Here is a 21,898-nt window from a genome sequence, read left to right as displayed (position 1 = left end):
AATATGTTTGCAGATGATTTATTTAAAATGCGTTTCACATGGCGCATCATAAAATATGGGCGACACGAAAGACGGTCCTTGCAAAGACCCTTTCGTGCAATCGGCCCCCGGGCTCTAAAACAGTTTTGTATGTGCTAGTCTTTGCGTGGAGACACACTTGTTGATCAAAGTAAGGGTACCGGTCTGTGCCTACATATTAGACTACGTCTACAGTATGACATCATCGCAAAGTTGCAAACAACCCTGGAAGTCGTATTTGTGACCGGGAGGTCGAATAACTTCATGTTCGTGACTGGTAAATGATTTTAATCATGCTTTGGTGATAGAAAAAGAATCTCAACGAAGTAATGGCCTCCGCAGGCATGACAGTGAATCATGATAAGGAGAAGGGACACGATGTTGATGTCGAACAAGTGGTAAATACCGTTTAATTTGTCACTACAGTCCCATGTATTGAAATTCACGCTGGTCGCTGGGGCTTTCCCACTCACACAACGAGACTAACCTCGCACAACGCGTGTGATTTCATAGTGGACTTTGACGTTTTCATTCATTATTATTATTTTATTATTTTATTCGGCATACAGAATCAAATAAAATATTACAAACAAGTGAATACAAAATGCAATAGAGTCATACAAATCATAATATAAAATTCAAGACAAAATTACGTTGTATCAGTATCAGGCGCGTCTGGTCAAGCTGCCAGGCACTCACACAACATGCGAGGTTAGTAATACTAACCTCGCACAACGCATGTGGTTTCATAGTGGACTTTGACGTTTTCATTCATCACACGAATGTGAGGAAATGAAAAACGCCAAACATTTCAGTATTTCTCCACTTTGGAATTTTGTTTTAATCATTTAATTTTTTTTTTTAATGAATTGGAAATTATTAATAAAAGTGTTTTTATCGCTTACCTCCAAGTCTCAACCAGGATACTCCCTTCGATCCGTCCTTAATACTGCGGTGGAAAGTACGCAAACAACAATCGAAAAGCAATTTTTCGTATCGAACATTCTCAATTCAAGTCGTCAGCGTAAATAGGAAATTGTACCAAAAATCAACAGGTTGCATCTCATGTATATACTTATTGGTAAAGTACGCCATCTTTTGACAAGATGATGATGAAAGTGGATTGAACGAGCAAGAAAATAATGCTGATCGCCTAGAATGCAGCTAGCTTGCCTAGCTTGCAACACCGTAAACAAAGGTAGGTACGGTAGGCACTTAAGAACCAAGTTTGAAAGGACACTCGTAAAATTACGTCACTCTCGCGATGAATATTCATTAGATCGTGGTCGTGCGTGCATGCACTCAGTGTGTATTGAACACGCACGACCACGATCTAATGAATATTCATCGGCGAGAGTGATAATTTTACGAGTATCCTTTCAAACTTGGTTCTTAAGTGCCTGCTGGCTTTGAAATAATATCGCGCGCCCTCTTTAGGCAAAAGTTGATATCAACGCTGATCAAGAGGCATCTACGTGAAGATCACGAAAACTGCTCTTATTTTATTAAAAACAACAGCAAACAGAATTCAACAAACGATCCATATGGTTCGGTAAGTGTCATAGAATAAATATAATGCTTAGCTACGATGTAAAGTCATAGTTATTTTATTGAAAAGGGTGTGAAAGATTCGCGTGCACCAGGTGCATATGAATCCTTCACACACGAGACGATTTGAAACCATGAGTGCTGCCAGGGTTTGGAAAAAGTTAACTTAATAAGTAAATAACTATGGTCCGCAGACCTTCCTCCCCATACCTGACCAGACGCACCTGATATTGATTGAAATAATACATATATATATATATATATATATATATACATACATGTATATCAGAGTAAAGTACATACATTTGATAATGCCTGGTCATGATGTATAAACGAATGGAGAAAAATTATGGAAAATTATTAAATCATTGCATATAATCACTAATTCAAAAACAAACATAACATAATCATTGTTTAACGGCCTTGTTTTATAATGCTTCCAGGATTACATGTACATCAATTGCTGTGATAGAGTGAGAAATAGTTTTATGTAAACGGAATGAAGATATGCTCAAAATATAAAGTGAGAAGTTTATACAGTTGTATACACGAATGTGAGGGAATAAAACACGCCAAACCTTTCAATATTTCTCCACTATGTTAATCTTGTAATTGTACATTCGTATTTTAAGTTCATTTTAAAAAGGAATAATTTATAAAAGTGTTTTTATCACTTACCTCCAAATATCAACCGTTAAATCCATCCTTAGGGCTTAATACTGCGGTGGAAATTACGTAAACAACAATCGGAATTCAATTTTGCCTATCGAACATTCTCGATTCAAGTTGTCGGCGCATGATAGGAAATTGTACCAAAAATCAACAGGTTGCATCTCATGTATATACTTATACTAAAGTACGCCATCTTTTGACAAGATGATGATGAAAGTGGATTGAACGAGCAAGAAAATAATGCTGATCGCCTAGAATGCAGCTAGCAATACAAGCTGCAGAACCGTAAACAAACCATAGAGATGTGAAACAAACCGGCTTGTGAATAGTATCGCGCGCCCTCTTTAGGCAAAAATTGATATCCAGGCTGATCAAGAGGCATCTACTTGAAGATCACGAAAAAATGCTTTTTTAAAAAAACAGCAAAGAGAAGTCAACAAATGATCCATATAGTTTGGTAAGTGTCATAGCACAATTAGAATTTGTAGCTTTGATGTAAAGTCATGGTTATTTGAGCTAAAAAGGTGTGAAAGATTCGTGTGTACCAGGTGCATATGAATCCTTCACACACGAGATGATTTGAAACCATGGGTGGGGCTTTCCATAATACTGTATTACAAGTTTATTGTTGACGTTTTTATTGTTGTTGGTCACCCGTGTGTGCATTATTTATTGCAACCTTCTACAGGAAAATTGAAGGCATGACGCATGCAAAATTGAATCAAACTCCCGCGAATTTCCCCTCCCCAAAAAAATTGTAAATTTAACTCAACTCCTTTTGAACGATGTGAACTCAATTCCCACTAATGGCACTATAATGATGAATATCCCTCAAATACCATCATTTTTAAGAGTTGATTTTTCTTCTCGTTGACAAAAATATGGACCCTGCTACCATCTCCCAAAGTTTTCGTCTTAATGAGCTAAAGCGGGCGCGCAATTTATCTTCATTTTTTGTTTAATTTGTCATCGCTTTGAATATTTTCCAAAAAGTATTATCGTCAGCAAAAATGATATAAGAAGTATGTTTTTAAGTTATTGGCAATTGCAGTTATTGGTGTCTCTATTTTATCAAACAATCATTGGAATTGCGCTTAACAATGAATAAAAAATCTAGTTTGAAAAATACCGACAAGCTGAATTAAGGTTATGAATTGTATTAGCACCACCAACGACCTTCCTTTTATTTCCATCAAAAAGTAACTTTCCAGGCCGAGGTAAGCGATTATGAAGTAATTTAACTACCATAACTAAAAGTCCTACATTCTTTCTGTGATTATTATTTGACTTTATTTTATACAGGTTCTGGATGCAGTGGAAGTGTACCTTCTCATGAAGGAAGAATACCGCATCTCAAGGAATATCAGAGCATCATGGTTCCTCAAGAACATCAACAGTATCATTTCAGTCAAAGAAGAAAAGGAATTGGTAAAGAAGAAACGAATCCTTGAAACAAAAATTAGTAGCGAAAAATCAAAGAATGAACTAATCAGAAAGTTATGAGCATTTGAATGTTTATATCATTAATGCTGAAGAGATCCTCCCATTGTCATTACGATAAGGATGTGTGATCTTCCCCATTACTTCTGTGCATATTTCAATCATGTTGTCTATTTCATTATTAGTGCTACTGCTTTGGTATGCCAGGTGTTCTTTTTATTGGAGAACATGAAATCCAATTTTCACAAAATATATAGATCATGGACAATGAGTTTGAACTATCCTTAGAATGAGTAGAAATATAATCATTATCATTAGTTTTATCATCGTTATTATTATTACTATTATTATTGTTTTTGTTTTATTATTATTATAGTAGTAGTAGTAGTAGTAGTAGTAGTAGTAGTAGTAGTAGTAGTAGTAGTAGTAGTAGTAGTAGTAGTACTAGTAGTAGTAGTAGTAGTAGTAGTAGTAGTAGTAGTAGTAGTAGTAGTAGTAGTAGTAGTAGCAGTAGTAGTAGAAGTAGTAGTAGTAGTAGTATTAGTAGTAGTAGTAGTGGAAGTAGTAGTAGTAGTAGTAGTAGTAGTAGCAGTAGTTATAGTTGTAGTAGTAGTAGTAGTAGTAGTAGTAGTAGTAGTAGTGGAAGTAGTAGTAGTAGTAGTAGTACATGTAGTAGTAGTAGTAGTAGTAGTAGTAGTAGTAGTAGTAGATGTACACCAAAAGGTGACAATCACATCTATAGAAGCAGAACACTTGTCCTCTGATAGATCCAATGTAGGCTAGATGAATAGTAATGACTGTCTTTATTAATTTTCCAGCGATGTTCCCAAGAAGAACTGGAAATCCTGTCTGTCATTCCCAAAGATCCACCAACTAGTCAGCAGACGGCGGGAAAACACATCCAATATCGTCTCTTGCCAACATGTCATGTGACCTTCTTTGCCCGACGATACAGGCTGGTTGTAGTCTTAGATCTCAGTCCTTCTATGACTGCTGTGGTATGTATTACTACATTTCTTATAGAAACTGGCTCAGCCCTAATCAAATTGTTTTCCCCAAATGTTTGATCTGCACAAGTCATGGGCTAGTGTCATAAAGGGTTTATGATTTTTAACTGAGAGCTCTGAAGCTAATCAAAATAAAGGTTTCCATTGTAGTTACCAATGTTTCAAACTTACCATTATCTTTCATGAATTAAAATGAGGACTCGTTCTGCACAATATTCAGAAATGGAGCCCTTTCATTTGAGAGTGGCCGGTTGATCTGAAACCAAACGGGCGGTAGGTCCGTAAACACCCTGACCTTCATGTGTGATTGGAGGCATTCATGCTTTTTGCCAATACACATTCAATACCAGGGCCCCGTCTTGCAAAGAGTTACGATTGATCTGATCAATCGCAACTATGGACGGCCAGCAACGTCAACATCTATTATGCATGTTTATTCAAAATATTTTCTAGCCATGATGTATATTCATGCATTCATTGTTTTCTGGAAAATTCACTGCGCTTCTCTTTGCATACAGAGGACATTGTGCAAGTTTTTCGTAGAAAAAGATTATGACACTGATGGATTTCCATAGAGTTATGAATGACTGGATCCATCGTAACTCTTTGTTAAGACGGGGCCCATATCTCTATTCATCATGGCAACAAATGAACAATAATTGGGTGATGACCTGGCCCAACCTGCTCTTTTCCCCTGTGTTGTGGGACATTGTAGCCTATCGATGTTTGCGATGAACTTACCCTCAGGTTCCTCTTTTGCGAAACCCTAATCCCTGACATATTTCTAACCACTTTAATCGCTTTTTCAATCTTTTACTAAATACCTGATCGTGAAGCTCAAGAGCCATCATCATTTTTTGGGCCCCAATTCCAAATTTTCATTCTTATGTAATTTAATGAGAGAGTCATTTTCAATTTAGGCAAGCATTACTGTAGAATACATGTACGTGTAACTATCAGCTACTGCTGCTTGCAAATATCTCCTGTGTATTTCAGCAATTTCCTTGGGAAATTTTTCTTAGTGTTAAATTATGAAGGTCAAGTTGCTAAGTGATTTGTTAGTTGTTTTGACAAATCCACAATGACTACTATGTCCTTGGTTGCTGGTGCATATTTTCTCCTACAAAAATATTAGGGTGTGGGCGGCTCCTGTTTATGATGTTTCAAAGTGTTTGAAAGAGTTTGATTTTTATTTCTGTCCTGTAATTGTAGTACATGTTCATAGTCGAAGTTGTATGCTCTACCTGTTGCATGTCTCTTGCTCATAATAATGTTTCAGGATGAATCGCAAAATTGTACATCTGGGCCCCATTGCATAGAAGTTACTATCAAGGATTCCACACAAGATACCATTGCATGGCAAAGTTACCATAATGGTAATTTTTATGATAATAATAATATAGGGTATTTATATTGCGCACGTATCCACCTTGTTAGGTGCTCAAGGCGCTCCTATATTACCCGGCTAAGCTAGGCGTTCACAGCGCACACAGCTTCTTGAGAAATTAATTCCTACTGGTACCCATTTACCTCACCTGGATTGAGTGCAGCACATTGTGGATCAGTTTCTTGCTGAAGGAAATTACGCCATGGCTGGGATTCAAACCCACGACCCTCTGTTTCTAACCCGGAGACTAATCCACTGGGCCACAACGTTCCACAATACAATGCAATGGGCCCTTAGCTCTCACTCTCGTACCCCAGTCCTCTCTATGCATTGTTCTGTGTGATATAACCTATATGGCTTGCACAGACTCCGATTGAAATTTAAATCAACAAGTGAATCTTGAGATTAGACTAGCGCACATGCACCATGTTTCAAGTCAGTGAGAGAAAGCCTCCATACACAAAACATAGTCGGCCCCCAGGCTGCAAATTCAGACCACTGTCCTCAATTCAAATCAAATTCAATTCATTTATTTTCTCTTTCAATCTTTTTACATTTACAATGATAGTTCAATAGACATGTTTACAAAATATAATATATAAATCATTTCTATAATACAATAATGCTATGAAATCGAAAGAGAAGGAGACCAACTAAAAAGCAGAGCTTGTAGGGTGAAGGCCCCCTTTCATAAGTACATTTTATGAATAAAAAATAAGATAAAATAAAGAAATAAACAATACATTTATATACAATTAATAAAAAATAAACAAAATGAAAGGACTTGCACAGTAAAATACTTATTTGTGGTAAGGATAATCAATTGCATATACCACCTTGTATAATCTTTCTTCTCTTTTTTTTGCCCTTGAAATTTAGGATATTCAGTCAGGTAGTATCCACATTGCCGAGATTCATGCTGCTTTGACAAACTTTCTGAAGGGCATAACCAAGCCGGTGAGTATAATATTCAACTGTGGCATACATTTAGTCCATATTTGGTAGCATAAATGCCTTAGGAATTTTGGAAGATAAAAGTCGGGTGCATACTAAATCTCATTGAAAGTCAAAGTGATACGAACACTGAATCTATGTCTTCATTTTCACAACAGCTCTTTAACGTTAAATCGTTGGAATAAACTTCATAAACTTGTTTTCCAAACTCATCTAAAAGCAGAAGTGAAATCTCGATTTTTATATTTCTCATCAATGTGTAGCTTCGCTGGTTTAATTTTCAATGGATTACGTTAGTAAAATAGCCCCAACATTTGTGGCTTTTTTCTGGAAACTAATGCATATGAAAGTGGTAAAAGATAGATAAATCATTTGCAAGACTTAGCAGGCAAAAAAAATTACAGGAGTCAGGAAGCTTTGAAAAATTTCTTTCAATCAAATAAATTACATTTTGTATTTTAGTTCTGTGTTCCTGGAAGTACGATTTTACTCTCTCCGAGTCTGTATGTGACAGTCATTGCCTACACACCTCTTGCCCACCTCACAACACAGCAGGTAAGAACGAAGCTATACCCTCTAAGGTCTTATTTGAAGGTATTACATGGTGGCTCGGTGGTAGGATATCGGCCTGGTGAACAGGGGGTCATGGGTTCTATCTCCGCCCAAGTCACAATAAAGTATTAAAATACATGCATGAGGAACTTAACCTTGTTGTCGGGCGCTAGAGGTATAAGAAAGGAGAAGGGTAATGGTATCCAGGGCCTGCTGGAAGTTCAGCTCTAGCTGAAGAGGCTACCCTGGGTAAATAAAAGTTGTTATCGTTATGCCATCAAAACTTAAATACAGCAAAACACCCGCGACTATACCTCATTGTTCACCATGGACCTTTTGGCACTGTTCATGATCATTCCAAGAACATTCCTCGTTTAGCATTCAACAAATAATCATCTGGAAGAAATCCTGGTTTCTCATTTTTGGGGATGAAATTCGTGATTTCCTATTTGTAACCAAATGGAGGAAGATTTACTTTTCCTGACAGGTATAAAAAGTAGATTTTGCAGAGATGCCAAGTTCAAAGACCAGCTATGCGTGAGATTTTCTGTGAATCTGAGTGAGATCACAGACATTGTGTACAATGTGTATGGGGATAGGCTGTGATAGTTGCGTGAGACAGAGATTTGAGGGGATGAACAAGAGTCCAAAATTGAGTCTCACGCATAATGCGTGAGACTTGGTAGCTCTGATTTTGATGCCCAATTGGCAATTCTGCCTTATTACAATGAATCTTGCCTCAGAACTTATTGCGGGTTTATAATAGTGTTCAGTCAAAGTCCTTGACACAGAGCTGCCAAGTAGTACGGATTTTCGGTATTTAGTACTGAAAAATAAGAAGAATACTGATGGTTTCATGCAAAATACTGATTTCTAAAGTTTCTGTTTTATGTGTTGCCTTATGGTATTTCATTGAAAATACTGATGTCATCATCAAAATACTGATTTTCAGCTTTAAAAATACTGAAATGTTCTTTTTCAGGTTGGCAGCTCTGTTGACAGGTTGTTTAGTGAAACACCCCCACCCCATTCTATTTTGTATAATTACAGGTACTGGTACAAGGGTGTTTGCTGACCCCTGAGAATATTGATGTATTCCTGCAAAGCATTCTTACACAGCTGGAAGACTTTGAGAACAAAATATATAATAGTAAGTACACCAACAGTCCAGTATCTTGTTGTATATAGAGGTGTTCCACAGTGCATCGTGGAATTGCCTTCCTTGGCCCCATTGCATAAAAGTTAGCATTATGATAACTTTGCCATCCGATGGAAACTAGCATGGAATCCTTGATTTTGATTGGCTGTTGATCATTGTTACCATGGTAGTTACCGCTGGATGGCAAAGTTTCCATAATAGTAACTTTTTTGCAACAGGGCCCAGGGAAGGATTTCATGAACAGTAATAATATTGATTTTCACAGACATATCGTTGCACGCACCACGAACCGTCCTCTCTGCGCACTTTGATGCAAAAGTTAAGCGCACTGTTTCTATTCCACGAACCGTCCTCTCTGTTACGTTGCCCACTGTGACATAAATATTTAACTTCAAGAAAATATAAAGATATGGGATGAAACTACTTTGGAATCTGAACTTTTTAACGAAGACACTGGTAAATAAATTGCTCTCCTAGTAGGTGCACTTATTGCTGGTTTAAAAAAAAACTTTTCTTTAAATGCGTTTTCTGCAAAAGTAACTTTCGCATAGAAGTGCGCAGAGAGGACGGTTCGTGGTGCGTGCAATGATATGTTACAAGCTATTGAATATCCCTGCATCTGATTGGTTGCAAGCAAATACGTCATTGAAAATCACAGACAAACCTCTTCATGAAATTCTCCCCTGAAGACATCAAAACTTGTATCTTGGACAACTTTTTTTCAATTTTTTTTCTTAAAACCTTTATATTTTCATTATGATTTTTTTATGTGCCTTGGGCACTCTAAGAGTGAATTTGGTGTGTTACAAGTAAAATTATAACCATTATTTCAGAATTTTAAATTTTGCTACTTTCACAGTTTGTCTTCAATGAAAACCTGTATTCTTGTAAAACTCACCCAGGTACGATGCGATCTCAGAACCCCTCAGCATCCAACCTCGACGCCATGGACGGCTGGTTGACCAACGGGCTGGACATTGTGGTAGGGGGTGACTGGAGGGATAGCCAGCAGGGAGGTCCTGCTAGTCCTACCGCAAGCACCCACCACCATCCTCCTAGCAAGGTTGAGATGGCCAACCCTGAGGCAACGTTTGTCAACATGCTGTGGTGTGGAGTGCTTGCCCTTCAGCTGCTACCAGAGAACACAAGTGCAGGTACATGTACAACATATTGCTCCTTTACTTTTGGGAATGCCCCCTTTATTGGAGGTTATTTAAAGATTTTGAAAAGTATACACTATAAAGTGAATTTTAATGATTTTGTCTTTGGCAGACCAGGGCTCCGTAACACACAGATTAGCAATCAATTGCTAAATGAATTGACCAATCAAGATCAATGTTACATGCGCATTTGGTGCAAAATACTGACTGGGAACCAATCAGAAGTGTTATCTCATATTTGCTTTTCATCGCTAATCTTTGTGTTACGGCACCCAGATGTTAGTTACCCTTCATTCAATGTCTCTATATTGTGTTTAAAATACTAAAGTTTATGTTTTTTCAGCGAGATGCTTGAGCAACTCTTTATCAGTTACTTCATTCAAAAAGAAATTAGATTACCAGTATGAGATAGAAGAAACTACATGTATGCATATGCACTGGTAAAGTTACCTCGTTGAAACAACTCTGTGTTTTTCTTTTCTCATCTGTCAGGCATCGTAGTCATCAGTGATGGAGTGGGCGCGGTCCCTGATGCTCTGACCCTCAGCAACCTTCTTGGCAACCTTCGTACCAGTACCACGGCTTGCTCCTTCATCCAGCTTGGTAAAGGGTTCTATCCTCATGCTGGTTTTGGTTACGTCCCCCATACAGAGATCATGCAGTTCATCGCCACTGCTACCTTTGGAGCCTTTCTTTCAAGGTGTCCCAGCATGGTACGGTATCTTATTTTTCATTGTTTTGAACTTTGCATCCAGATATGAATTGTGTTGATTATGAATGAATCTTCATGCAACCCGCCGAAACCTAACAATCCACAAAGAAAATGTCTTCAATTACTTTATCTGGTATAAATGATTTCTGACCTTAACGTAGGAAGGATGCAAGAGAGAATGGTGTCAACAAAGTAATACCAATTTATTTTTTGCAATGATTCTTCAAAACTCTTTTTTTTTTCTTTGAGTCGTCATCTGTTGAAAGCCATCTGGATTTTGAATGTCTTCTCTTTGTTAAAGTTGTCTCCAGATAATGTGATTGAATCAATATTGATTTGTAATTTTTTAGCCATTCTGCAATGTTTGTACTTCCTGTAGAAATTGAGTAAATGTCCATTTGATTAATCAGTGTATACCATTTTTTTTCTTTCCATCCACTGATAATCTGTTGTATATTGTAAGCCACCAAGATACTGGAGGAATGTTCAGTTTGATAATTAATTGTTAGAGCCTTCTGTGATGTTTATGCCTCTTGCAGGAATCTCATGAAGACCACTTGATGAATCAGTACCACAGAGCTTTCCTGTCTTGGAGCTTTCAGAAAGGATTGGATGGCATCAAGATTGATCTTATCAAAGGTAAACTCATGTTTATGATTTGGATACAAACCTAACAACACTTCTTACCCTAAAATAATGAATTTGTATGTGTCTTCTATTTGAATTATTCATAGAATCCTTGAATTTTATAGATAATTTTGTAAACATTTTCTGTAGCAGTTCTGCCTCTTGCCTTGTAATCAGAGGGTTGTGTTCAGATCCCATTACATCTTATCATCCTTTGGCAAGGTGTCAATCTACACTTTGCCATTCTCCACCCAAGTGTTAAATGGGTACCCGTTAGGATGTAAAAGCCCAATCTCTTTCTGGAATGCTCCCCTAGGAGTGGAGAGAGTGCATACATTGTGTGCGGGCATACCGTGTTCTCATGACAGGAGTGAAGAATATATCTGAAATGTGCTTAGAGACGTTCTGATGTGTGAGGCACTACATAAAAGTGGAATATAATTATGCATTCAAAACATACACAATTAACTTTTAAGGTTCCATGGTCACTCTATTCTTATTTCTTTCTTGCAATCAGGTCGTCAACATCAAGTCATATCATCAGAGTCTGGCTGGCCAGAAAGGTACATTATGTTCTTTCTTTCTTACGGTACTTTACTCTTCATTAGATGAAAATACTGTTATTTCTTGGTGTTTGCTGCTTTGCTGTAGCAATAGTTTGTGACAGGATAAAGGAAAATTTCTTTGAAGGTACTCTCCAAAAGGAATAATAAACAAATGTGATTTTGAAAAAAAATGGAGCTGGGTCTCTTATACTCTTTCTGATCATCTTAGCCAAAGATCTAAATGTTTTGGACTTTCATGCCTTTGAAATTGAGATATTGTCCATAAAAATTTAGCACTCAATCTCCACAGATCTTGGCAATGTATTCTTCTAGCACTTGTATGTGTGTTTTCATAGGAATGGTACCCCTTTTTATCTGCAGTATACTATATCCTTTGCTTTCAATATGCCGGGGTAATGCACATTCCTCTTATCAAGAAGAAAAGCATACAAGCTTCCCAATAATATAAGAATGTTACCCTTTCTCATCCTTTCTCTGCAGTATCCTACCATCCTTTGCAGTCAATAAACAGGGGTTGTACACCATTACTCTCATCAGAAACATACAATGTCCCTTATGATATAAGAATGTTACCCTTTCTCATCCTTTCTCTGCAGTATCCTACCATCCTTTGCAGTCAATAAGCAGGGTTTATGCACCATTCCTCTCATCAGAAAGAAACATTCAATGTCCCTAATAATATAAGAATGTTACCCTTTCTCATCCTTTATCTGCAGTATCCTACCATCCTTTGCAGTCAATAAACAGGGTTTATGCACCATTCCTCTCAGAAAGAAACATTCAATGTCCCTAATAATATAAGAATGTTACCCTTTCTCATCCTTTTTCTGCAGTATCCTACCATCCTTTGCAGTCAATAAACAGGGTTTATGCACCATCCCCCTCATCAGGAAGAAGCATACAAACTACAGACTTCACACAGAGCTGGGCAATGTTCTCTCTATTCGTCTTCGAGAAGGGTATACTATCAAGGATGCCTGCATCACAAAGAGTATGTACCGATGCCTCTGTTGATATAGTTTTTTCACCAACATTGAGAATCATTATTGTTTATAAAAAAGCAACAAAAGAGATTAAAATATCAACACGTAGAAATAATAATTGGCCTACAACATAGATGGAGATGCTGCCTGCAAGTATGGGGAGGATCAGACAATGCAGCACCTTTTGGTCTGCCCCCTCCTGCCAGAGTCGTGCACTGCCGAAGATCTGGGGTGGTATTCTGAACATTGTCTTTTCTCCATATTTTATCTTATCTCAGAGATATGACAAAATCGGTATTCTGGTGGATGTCATAACTTTTGTCACAAAAATTGTCATAAATTTTGTCTCTTCTCTTTAGCGCGCAGCAAAAATACGCCGCTTGAAATGCGCGTAATCCTTTTATACAAGCAAAAGATATGACAAAAGTTATGACAGGGGGGTAGCAGTCATAAATTTTGTCATATCTTTTAGTACCAAATATCCCGATACCCTGCCGACTGAATGTCAAGCAAACAATTATATTATTTAGATTAGATTGTGGTATTAGTTTCACTCATCTTCCATGACAATTTTCAAAATTATTTTTTCATGCTACAATTACTTCGGCCCTACATATTTATTCCTCCTTTTTTTTCTCTGTTTTCCTTACTTTTATACCTCTCTAAAATTCTTCACAGCTCCCTGTCTCTCTTTGTAATTAAGCGCATCAATATACGAGTAGTTGCGCGATGCAAGCAACTGTTTGGGGGATACGCCCTACTTGCCACGGGGCTTTCCTATTGGCTAGAAGGGCTCCAGCTGGGAACTAACAATGATTTTAATTGGTTTGCTCTGAAAAGATGGGTGGGAACTTTGAGAGATATGACAGGGAAAAGACAATGTTCAGAATACTGATTTGTGACAATCATAGTGGTGTCATATCTCGGAGAGAAATGACAAAATTAATGACAAAAGTTATGACAGAGTTACAGAATACCACCCCAGGAGTCTTTTTATCCCAAAGTCAGATCTTGTACCCTTCACTGGACAGGACCTGAGAAGAAGAAGTAGAGGTAATACACGAAATGAAGTCATAATGAAATATCTAATTATAATAAAAATTATTCTTCCATTATCACTTGTTGTTAATGGTTAGTTTTGTTGTGCATCTGTTTCACAAACTTAGTAATGGCAATGATAATTTCATAATTATTGTTCTCGTTATCATGATTTTTTTTGTTTTTCGTTCTTCTGACTTTTGTTGATCTTGGTAATAATTATAATATAGGATTTGTATATTAGACGTATCCACCTTGATGGGTGCTCAAGGCGATCCTCTATTACCTCAACTAAGCTAGTCTATGAATTCTGGTAAAATGACTGATTCCTTGGGCCCATGGATCTGTGAAAAATTATCTGTTACATCATTATATGAAATGACCAGCTGCTTATTAGTTGTTCAATGTAGCATCATTATCATGTTCTTTGTATCATCATCATCATCATCGCAATTTCTTATTTTCGTCTTTCTGTACTCAGGTGGTACTTGCATTGAAGTTCGTCTAGCTTTGCCCTGGAAGTACAACGCCAGGATAGAGTACATAGCCACAGCTCCTTGGCCCCTGGACTCTAGCAGGTAGGTAGTAGTATGTAGGGGAGACCGGGGTTAGTTGGAACGCGAGGTAAGTTGAAACATTGTAATTCTGTTAAACGCCTGTAAAATAAATATATGCAATACTGCCCTCAATTTATTGCAATAATAATTCAACAATAAATGAGGCTTTAATAGGAGGCAAACATAATTTGTAAACAAATTTTTGGCATTACTCCTTTGTATTAAGATCGCATGCTCGATCTTTAATGAAAATCATAAGTCAGAAAAAATTGGAACCAGTGGGATTCGAACCTGCCATCTACTGCTTTCCGGGCAGCGACTTAACCACCAGGCTATTCTGGTTCACGACTAAATCACGATGGACTGGAATTCAAATACCCTCGATCCTCTTCTTTCTGACTCATTAATATGCATAATATGCAAATGCAGTCTGCCGTGGACAATAGATAGTAAGTGAGGCTTTAATAGGAGGGAAATTATACTTTGTAAACAAATTTTCGGCATTACTCCTATGTATTAAGATCGCATGCTCGATCTTTAATGAAAATCATAAGTCAGAAAAAATTGGAACCAGTGGGGTTCGAACCTGCCATCTACTGCTTTCCGGCAGGTTCGAATCCCACTGGTTCCAATTTTTGAACAACTCTTTTTTTTTTCCAGAAAATCTCCACATACATGTATTTTACCAAACGTGTGTACATAATCCTTCAATTTCACTTTAGAAAATATAACAGCGCCCTCATAATAAGCTTACTTAATTTGCTTCTTCACTTGTGCAGTTTTCAAAAAGAAATTACACATCTTACCCCCCCCCTCAGAAAAAAATTCTGTGTACAGCCATGGCCAGAAGCATTCTTTTTTAGCGTTGATATCCTATGGGTTTGTATATGTGATTACAGACATGTGACAGACATTGAGATCATCATGGAAGGCAGCTATGAATTCCTTCATGACATCACCTGCCCCATGAAGAAAGGTCCTCAGAACCATTATAGGACAAAGGTGGTCAAGAACTTCTGGCAGACACTGCAAAGGTGAGTGCGGCTCTTGGTACAGAGAAAAAATGGTGATGCTATTTTCACTCCAATGATGAAACAGACTCCAAACTTACTGATGGTTTGTCATCGGTATTAGTATTAAAGCTTTGGTTGCTCTTACTCTTGGTTGCTCTCACTCTCACAATGAATTAACTGTGACTTAGAGTGTCATGCTTATTTGCCAACGTGCACATGATGTGTAGAGCGCAATTTTATTGACTAAAAAAGTGCAAGACCTCTATTCAGCATGATTTGACCAATACAGTGATGCCTTTAATAGCGCAAGCAAATGGGTATTGAAGTGATCACATTTAAATCTTTGTGAAACACCACCTGGAGTTGATTTAGACACTTTTAAAGGTAAATACCAGTTGTGGTAACGATCTCAAAATGACTTTTTACAGAATCCAATATAATGACCACCCAAGTGTCTGTTTATATGAATAAAAAATATGTGCCGAAAGATTCTGGAAGAAATTGTGTAATTGCTGAGAAATAAGTAAAATAAGCGCGGATTCGGGCACTTCTGTCGTGTCTTTATTCCAGCAATATGATATACACTGTCCCACGTGTGCCTATCTGTGTCAGCGATCTTCAGTGTGATTGTTTTTCAGCTTAGATTTTATGATTTCACAAAGTTCACTTTATGTAACTGTACCAGATCTAGATCGACGATGATTAGTAATACTTAACCTTGGTTTTACAGACTTTCTCGCGAAATCAGTGTTTTACTGCAACTACTGTAATTTAGCTTTAAGATTTTCATATGAGCTACAAAATAGAGATATAGTGTAAATCATTTCAGGTAGGTCCTACATTCACCGGTTTTTCTGGCAGAAGTTGGTGTGCTCTCATTTGGAACCACCTCAATTACATTTACGTGTACATGTATTATTCACTATACAAGAGCTTTGAATTATTTAACATGTATGTATTTCATTCAAATCACAATTTGTTCTCTATTGTACTAGTTTGAGAGAAACGGATCTACTGTTGGTTCACCTGCAGTCGTTTGCAGCCAACCCCATCTACTACTCCTTGCCTGAGGGTACTAAGGGGGGTATGCCCCTCTTCTACATGCCCCCTAACTCCACCTCACCAGTCTTAGCTCAACAATCTCATCCAAAGTAAGTCAGCTTCTGAATCGTTTCATTATTTTCTTTAAAAATCCCTCCAAATTGATTTGAATATCGATTGTGATAGAAATGGTTATGACCTACTGTATGGCTGATTTTGTAAAGAAATACAAATACTATTTGATAGAGACCCCCCTCCCCCTCTTCTCAATTTAAAAAAAGCCTGGGATTCTCTGAACAGTGCTCAAGGCACATGTTCTTCCAAAGTCCAGAGACCCCCCCTTGACGAGTCACAACTTGTGCAAGGGACATACCCCTGCCCCCCTGATGAATCACAACTGATCCCTGACGAGCCACAAGTGGCCCCCTCTTTTGAACTTGAAGACCTTTTTTTTTGCTTGTCAAATTTTTTGGCAGTCAAATTTGCCCCCCCCCCCTTTGTTAAATCCTGGGTACGCCACTGGTTCTAAGCTTCGGCCAACAAAAACAATAAGTGCCTTTGTGGCTTGGAAAATTAGTCTATAAAACTTTAGATAAAACAGCAATACATTTGGGCGTATCTCATGACACTTGATTATGGTGATTTTTTTGGTGTCAAAATACATCTGCTACTCACTTTTCTTAAGGAGAGAGTACATGAATGATAGAATTAGTGGTAATTTATTCATGTAATCATATTCTTCGTTGTTCACGCAAGTGGAGCTAACAATGATTATTGGGATTTCTTTCATTTTGTTTCGTTGCAGGCATTCAGGATTAGACCAGTTTGCTGACTTCTGGAAACGAATAGCTCTTATGGACTCAAAAAGATGGTAAATGATTGAAAATTGCATTTTAAATTATCAATAAAAGGAAAGAGTAATTCCTCAGCTTTTTATTGCTACCCTACTTGTAACTCTTACACCACTCATGACTCAAATAATTTATGTTCAATAAAAAGATGTCTTTAATGTAAGCTTTCCTGGTATACCAATCTGCAATGTTCAACTCTAATAGAGGAACCACTGCTAACTGGGGCGCCGTCTTACAAAGAGTTGAGATTGATCCGATCAACATCAACGATGGAAAGCCAGCAACGCCCACATCTTAAATGCATTTTTAGTTCAAAATGTTTCTAGCTATGATGTATATTCATATGTTCATCATTTTCTTGACAATTTGGAGTGTTCACATTTGTTTACAAAGGATTTTGCAAATTTCCTGTAGAAAAAAATATGACACATTGATTTCCATGTAGTTGCGATTGGTTGGATCAATCGTAACTCTTTGTAAGACAGGGCCCTGGTTTACAGCCAATGACCTTCATCTACTCATGCACAAATTGCATGTGTGACTGGCTTATTGTAATGAGTAGGTATAGATTATTGATCCTGTTCTATAGACATAATTCAAGGCTAGTGTTATCATCATGGTGTTGTTATATCTTTCTACAGGCAGCGATGGCTCCACACACATCGTATTGCATTGCTCCTGCTTCCCGACTTGTGAGTAATTTGAATACAATCATTCGGTTGTATTCTTGTACAGTTGATACAAGGATCATATAAGCAATAAAATCCTATGATTCTCTTCAAATCTTGAATCATCCTTGATTCTTGAATCACACTGAAAATCATGGAAATGATCTTTGGTTACCATACATTTACATGTACATCTTAAATTTCAATGTTTTAACCATTTTGGTGTGTCAACATTAATCTTGGTAATGTTTTTACCTGTTCTCAATTCTTGTTTGACTATACTTACCAGGGCCCTGTTGCTTAGAAGTTACCATCATGGTAACTTTGCCCTCCAATGGTAACTAAAATGGTGACAAAGCTAATCAGCCAATCAGAATCAAGGATTTCATGGTAGTTCCAATCGGATGGCCAAGTTACCATAATGGTAATTTTTATGCGACGGGGGCCCTTGAAGTTTGCCATCCAGTGGTAATTTCCATGAAATCCTTGATTTTCATTGAGTGCTAGATTTGATTTAGATTTAGATTTATTTCCGTTCAACAATTTTTTTTTCAAAATACAATCAAAGTAACGATACATATTCAATATAATAGATATTACAGACAAATCAATGACATTTCGTAACAAATGTTGAATATAAATTAAACAAAACTACAATTTGTTGCAGTAATTTTATCAATGAAAAGAAACAAGAAATGAACGGACGGACTTGCCAAGAAAAGCAAAAGCTTGTAAAGAAGGCAAGCCCCTAAACTTAGTTTCAATGCTAATTATAAACAAACTATATATACAACTATATACAAAAATCGAGACGGACGCAGAAGACAAACTTAAAACAAGTTATCCACAAAATGTCAAAATAAAACGAAGAAGCGACAAAAAATAAGAGAAAGTAGTACAAATAATAATAATTACAGTGGTAACACACAAAAAAAGGATTTACAAAATTATAATAGGGAGGGTAAAGTGGCAAAGGAAAGAAAGAGGGAGATAAGGGAGGTGCAAATAAAAAGTGCAAATGAAAAGAGGAAACATGGCAGGTGCACAGGTCGTAATGTATTGTATCATGTTGTAGTGTTGTTTTTATAAGTAATGTTTGACAAATTTTAAAGGGTAAGTTATTATGTAGTTTTAGGTTATGTGTTAGCTTGACTTGTTGGTGTGGAGTATTGACAAATGAGCATCTTTTTAAGTTTGCGTTTGAAAATGCTATGCTTGGTTGCCATGGAAGTCACCATTGGTTGGCATAATTACCATAATTGTAGTAGTAACTTTTAACAGGAAACAGGATACTAGAACAAAAGCTCAAGAGAGGGAAGAATGAAAATGATGGACTTTTTTCTATTATGGATATGTCACATTGAAATAACAATACTCTACTTCAAATATGTCTAGTTTAGCAGCTTTGTTATATACCCACAATATGGATCTCCTCAAACATGTGTTACTTATCATATTTTTGTATATATCCTTCACCCCTTACTTACATGTATGTCACCTATGTTTTGTTTAGATATATATTTGCTTTTATTATAATATGCAAAGTAGCCTCCACATAAGCATTTGATATTTAAGGAGACTTTATCTCACAAGGCCATTATGTACTGTATTTGAAGATTTTCTATTTCATTTCTTCTATGAATATACAGGTCGAATTATATCATTTGTATCTATCATAAGTTATTTTTGCATGATTTATTTGCTTTTTAAATAATCTGTATACTTGATGTGTATATACTCATTGTTTTTAGAGATGATATAAATATGAACTGAACAAACTGAACTGAATGATGATAACTGTGACTATTCTATAAAAATAGGATGCAAATTAATGCATTGTTTATGTATTTCCTACCAGGCCGCTACCAAAGCACCTTCACTTCCCCAACTCAAGCGGTCGCTACGCCACCATCCAGTATCGTGTGGCCCTCAAGGAAGTCAACAGCCTCCTCAAGAAAAAGAGTACATTCATCATGTTGGACAATCACAGTTACATCAATCTCAACTTCACGTGAGTGCTATCGTCATCGGCTGTCAAAATCTTGTATCTGAATATCCAACAATTTTTAGGACAGCTAGAAAAAAATCGGTGTGATTTGGGAGTTATAGCAGAAAGTAGCAACCTTCTTTATCCTTCAATTCAATTCTTTATTCATTCAAATTCAAATAGGTTAAAAAAAACATATGTACAATGCATACAATAATACAGAGTAAATCATTTCATAAATAAACAAAACATTGCCTTGATTAAATTTCATAATTGAATGAAAGAGAACTTGAGAAGAAAAGCATAGAGGCCTTGTGAGAATAAGTTCTCAAAAGAAATTATAATACATATTACACAGGCATATCTAGATCATTATAATAATGTAGGATGACATCAAAAACATGTAAAAAAAAATCCTAGAGAGAGTTCTCTACTGGACTTTAGAGACTGTTTTCAGACAGTATCAGGTTGCCTTCATTACCATTCTTCTAAAATACTGCTATTTCTGAGCAGCCTTCAAAACCTCTCTTTTTTTTCTTTTTTTTAAAAGAAGACTGTATCAGCTCAGTGGCGATATAGTATTTCCCCCATCCAATAAATGTAAAACTTGGTTTGATATATACATGTAATGAACTTGTGAAATAATATTCATAAGTTGTCATTATTCTATTGCAGTTATTGCAATTCATATAATTGAATACAAAATAAATAGAGTATGACATCATCAGCACCTTCATTTGCATGCTGACCAAGACATGTATAAATTATCACTGCTTTGTTAAAGTAAGCAAAGTAAACTTTCAATGGTGTGCTTGTTTGATTTTCACTATTCTTAAAGATCAACTTGTTATTTTGGTGGACCTGATCCTGTACGTGAATTAGTCTAGTAATTTACCAACTTGCATAGGACACTTAGGTGATCACTATCACCAACTACCAAGAGTTTGGGTGGTCCTTTTCAGGACGAACCATTGGAAGCCTCTATACTGAGTGATTACTCGATTTATGAATATGGGCATTGTCCTTTATGTTTTTTTTTATTTTGAAAAATTGTATGATGTCATCAAATGAATAATAACAGGCGTGTACATGTAGGGTATTTGAATGGTGCACGTATCCAGCTTGATAGGTGATCAAGACACTCCTGTATTACCCCAGCTAAGCTAGTCTAAAGATTTGGGTGCTCACAGCTTTTTGAGGAATTACTACCTGCTGGTACCCAATGACCTCACCTGTGTTGAGTGCAGCACATTGTGGATAAATTTCTTGCTGAAGGAAATTGTGCCATGGCTGGGATTTCAAAGTCTTCAGACTGTAAATGCACTGGGCAACAACACTTTGTATAATGTACATCATCTTACTTTATTTTAGTGAATCAGGAGGGCCACCTACTTCCTTCTATGTCATCAGGGTATCCACCAAGACACCCATAGTCCTTAGACTGGCTTTTCTTGGAGGAACACCAGGCCATGAAAGGAATAAGGTCAGTCATCAAGAGAGCATTTCATGGAACAAAATAGTCAAGTGATTTTCAATTAATTTTGTTATCAGCTACCAAAAACCTGCATATGTTTCACTCAGGGCGAATTTTTCAGTGAAGATCACTTACTATTTTTGTCATGAAACACTCCCCAGGTATGTGGTTATGCAGTGGTGATACATCGCCCTGAGCTCCACACAATTGAACATCATGCAAAGGCATTACTGCACTCATGTGATGCACAAAAAGTGGTTCTTGGGGCATTCTTCATGTGACTTCGTGAAAAGATTATCTCAAAGAATGTGAAAAGAGGTCTCTATGGGGGATTGGTTTGGTAAATGTTACTGTTTTCAAGAGAGACGCAGTAAATGGGACTGACAGGCAGTTGCTTAACAGACTTGACTTGATTACACAATGGCAAGAAATATGAATCAGGATTTCTTTTGAAGTTGTACCCTGCTGATGATCAGATTGCCGC

General features: G+C 36.9%; 1 protein-coding gene across 5 annotated transcripts in view; it reads left to right on the top strand.

The window, feature by feature from the left end:
* The first annotated feature begins 211 nt into the window (after positions 1-211).
* The window catches only part of LOC121423448 (KICSTOR complex protein SZT2-like), a 90,349-nt gene continuing 68,662 nt past the window's right edge, over positions 212-21,898 (top strand). For all 5 annotated transcript variants that reach the window (XM_041618787.1, XM_041618790.1, XM_041618788.1 and 2 more), the window contains exons 1-18: positions 212-416; positions 3,541-3,666; positions 4,497-4,676; positions 6,952-7,029; positions 7,489-7,581; positions 8,629-8,728; positions 9,640-9,891; positions 10,390-10,610; positions 11,149-11,248; positions 11,754-11,799; positions 12,636-12,793; positions 14,305-14,401; positions 15,280-15,414; positions 16,389-16,544; positions 17,240-17,305; positions 17,927-17,977; positions 19,812-19,964; positions 21,312-21,423. In XM_041618787.1, coding sequence (XP_041474721.1) covers positions 348-416; positions 3,541-3,666; positions 4,497-4,676; positions 6,952-7,029; positions 7,489-7,581; positions 8,629-8,728; positions 9,640-9,891; positions 10,390-10,610; positions 11,149-11,248; positions 11,754-11,799; positions 12,636-12,793; positions 14,305-14,401; positions 15,280-15,414; positions 16,389-16,544; positions 17,240-17,305; positions 17,927-17,977; positions 19,812-19,964; positions 21,312-21,423 — 2,193 coding nt within the window. In that variant the 5' untranslated portion in view covers positions 212-347. The remainder of the gene's footprint in view (positions 417-3,540; positions 3,667-4,496; positions 4,677-6,951; positions 7,030-7,488; positions 7,582-8,628; positions 8,729-9,639; positions 9,892-10,389; positions 10,611-11,148; positions 11,249-11,753; positions 11,800-12,635; positions 12,794-14,304; positions 14,402-15,279; positions 15,415-16,388; positions 16,545-17,239; positions 17,306-17,926; positions 17,978-19,811; positions 19,965-21,311; positions 21,424-21,898) is intronic.

This window comes from Lytechinus variegatus, chromosome 11, assembly GCF_018143015.1.
Source record: "Lytechinus variegatus isolate NC3 chromosome 11, Lvar_3.0, whole genome shotgun sequence".
Lineage (NCBI taxonomy): Eukaryota > Metazoa > Echinodermata > Echinoidea > Temnopleuroida > Toxopneustidae > Lytechinus > Lytechinus variegatus.
This window is presented reverse-complemented; position numbering and strand designations above follow the sequence as displayed.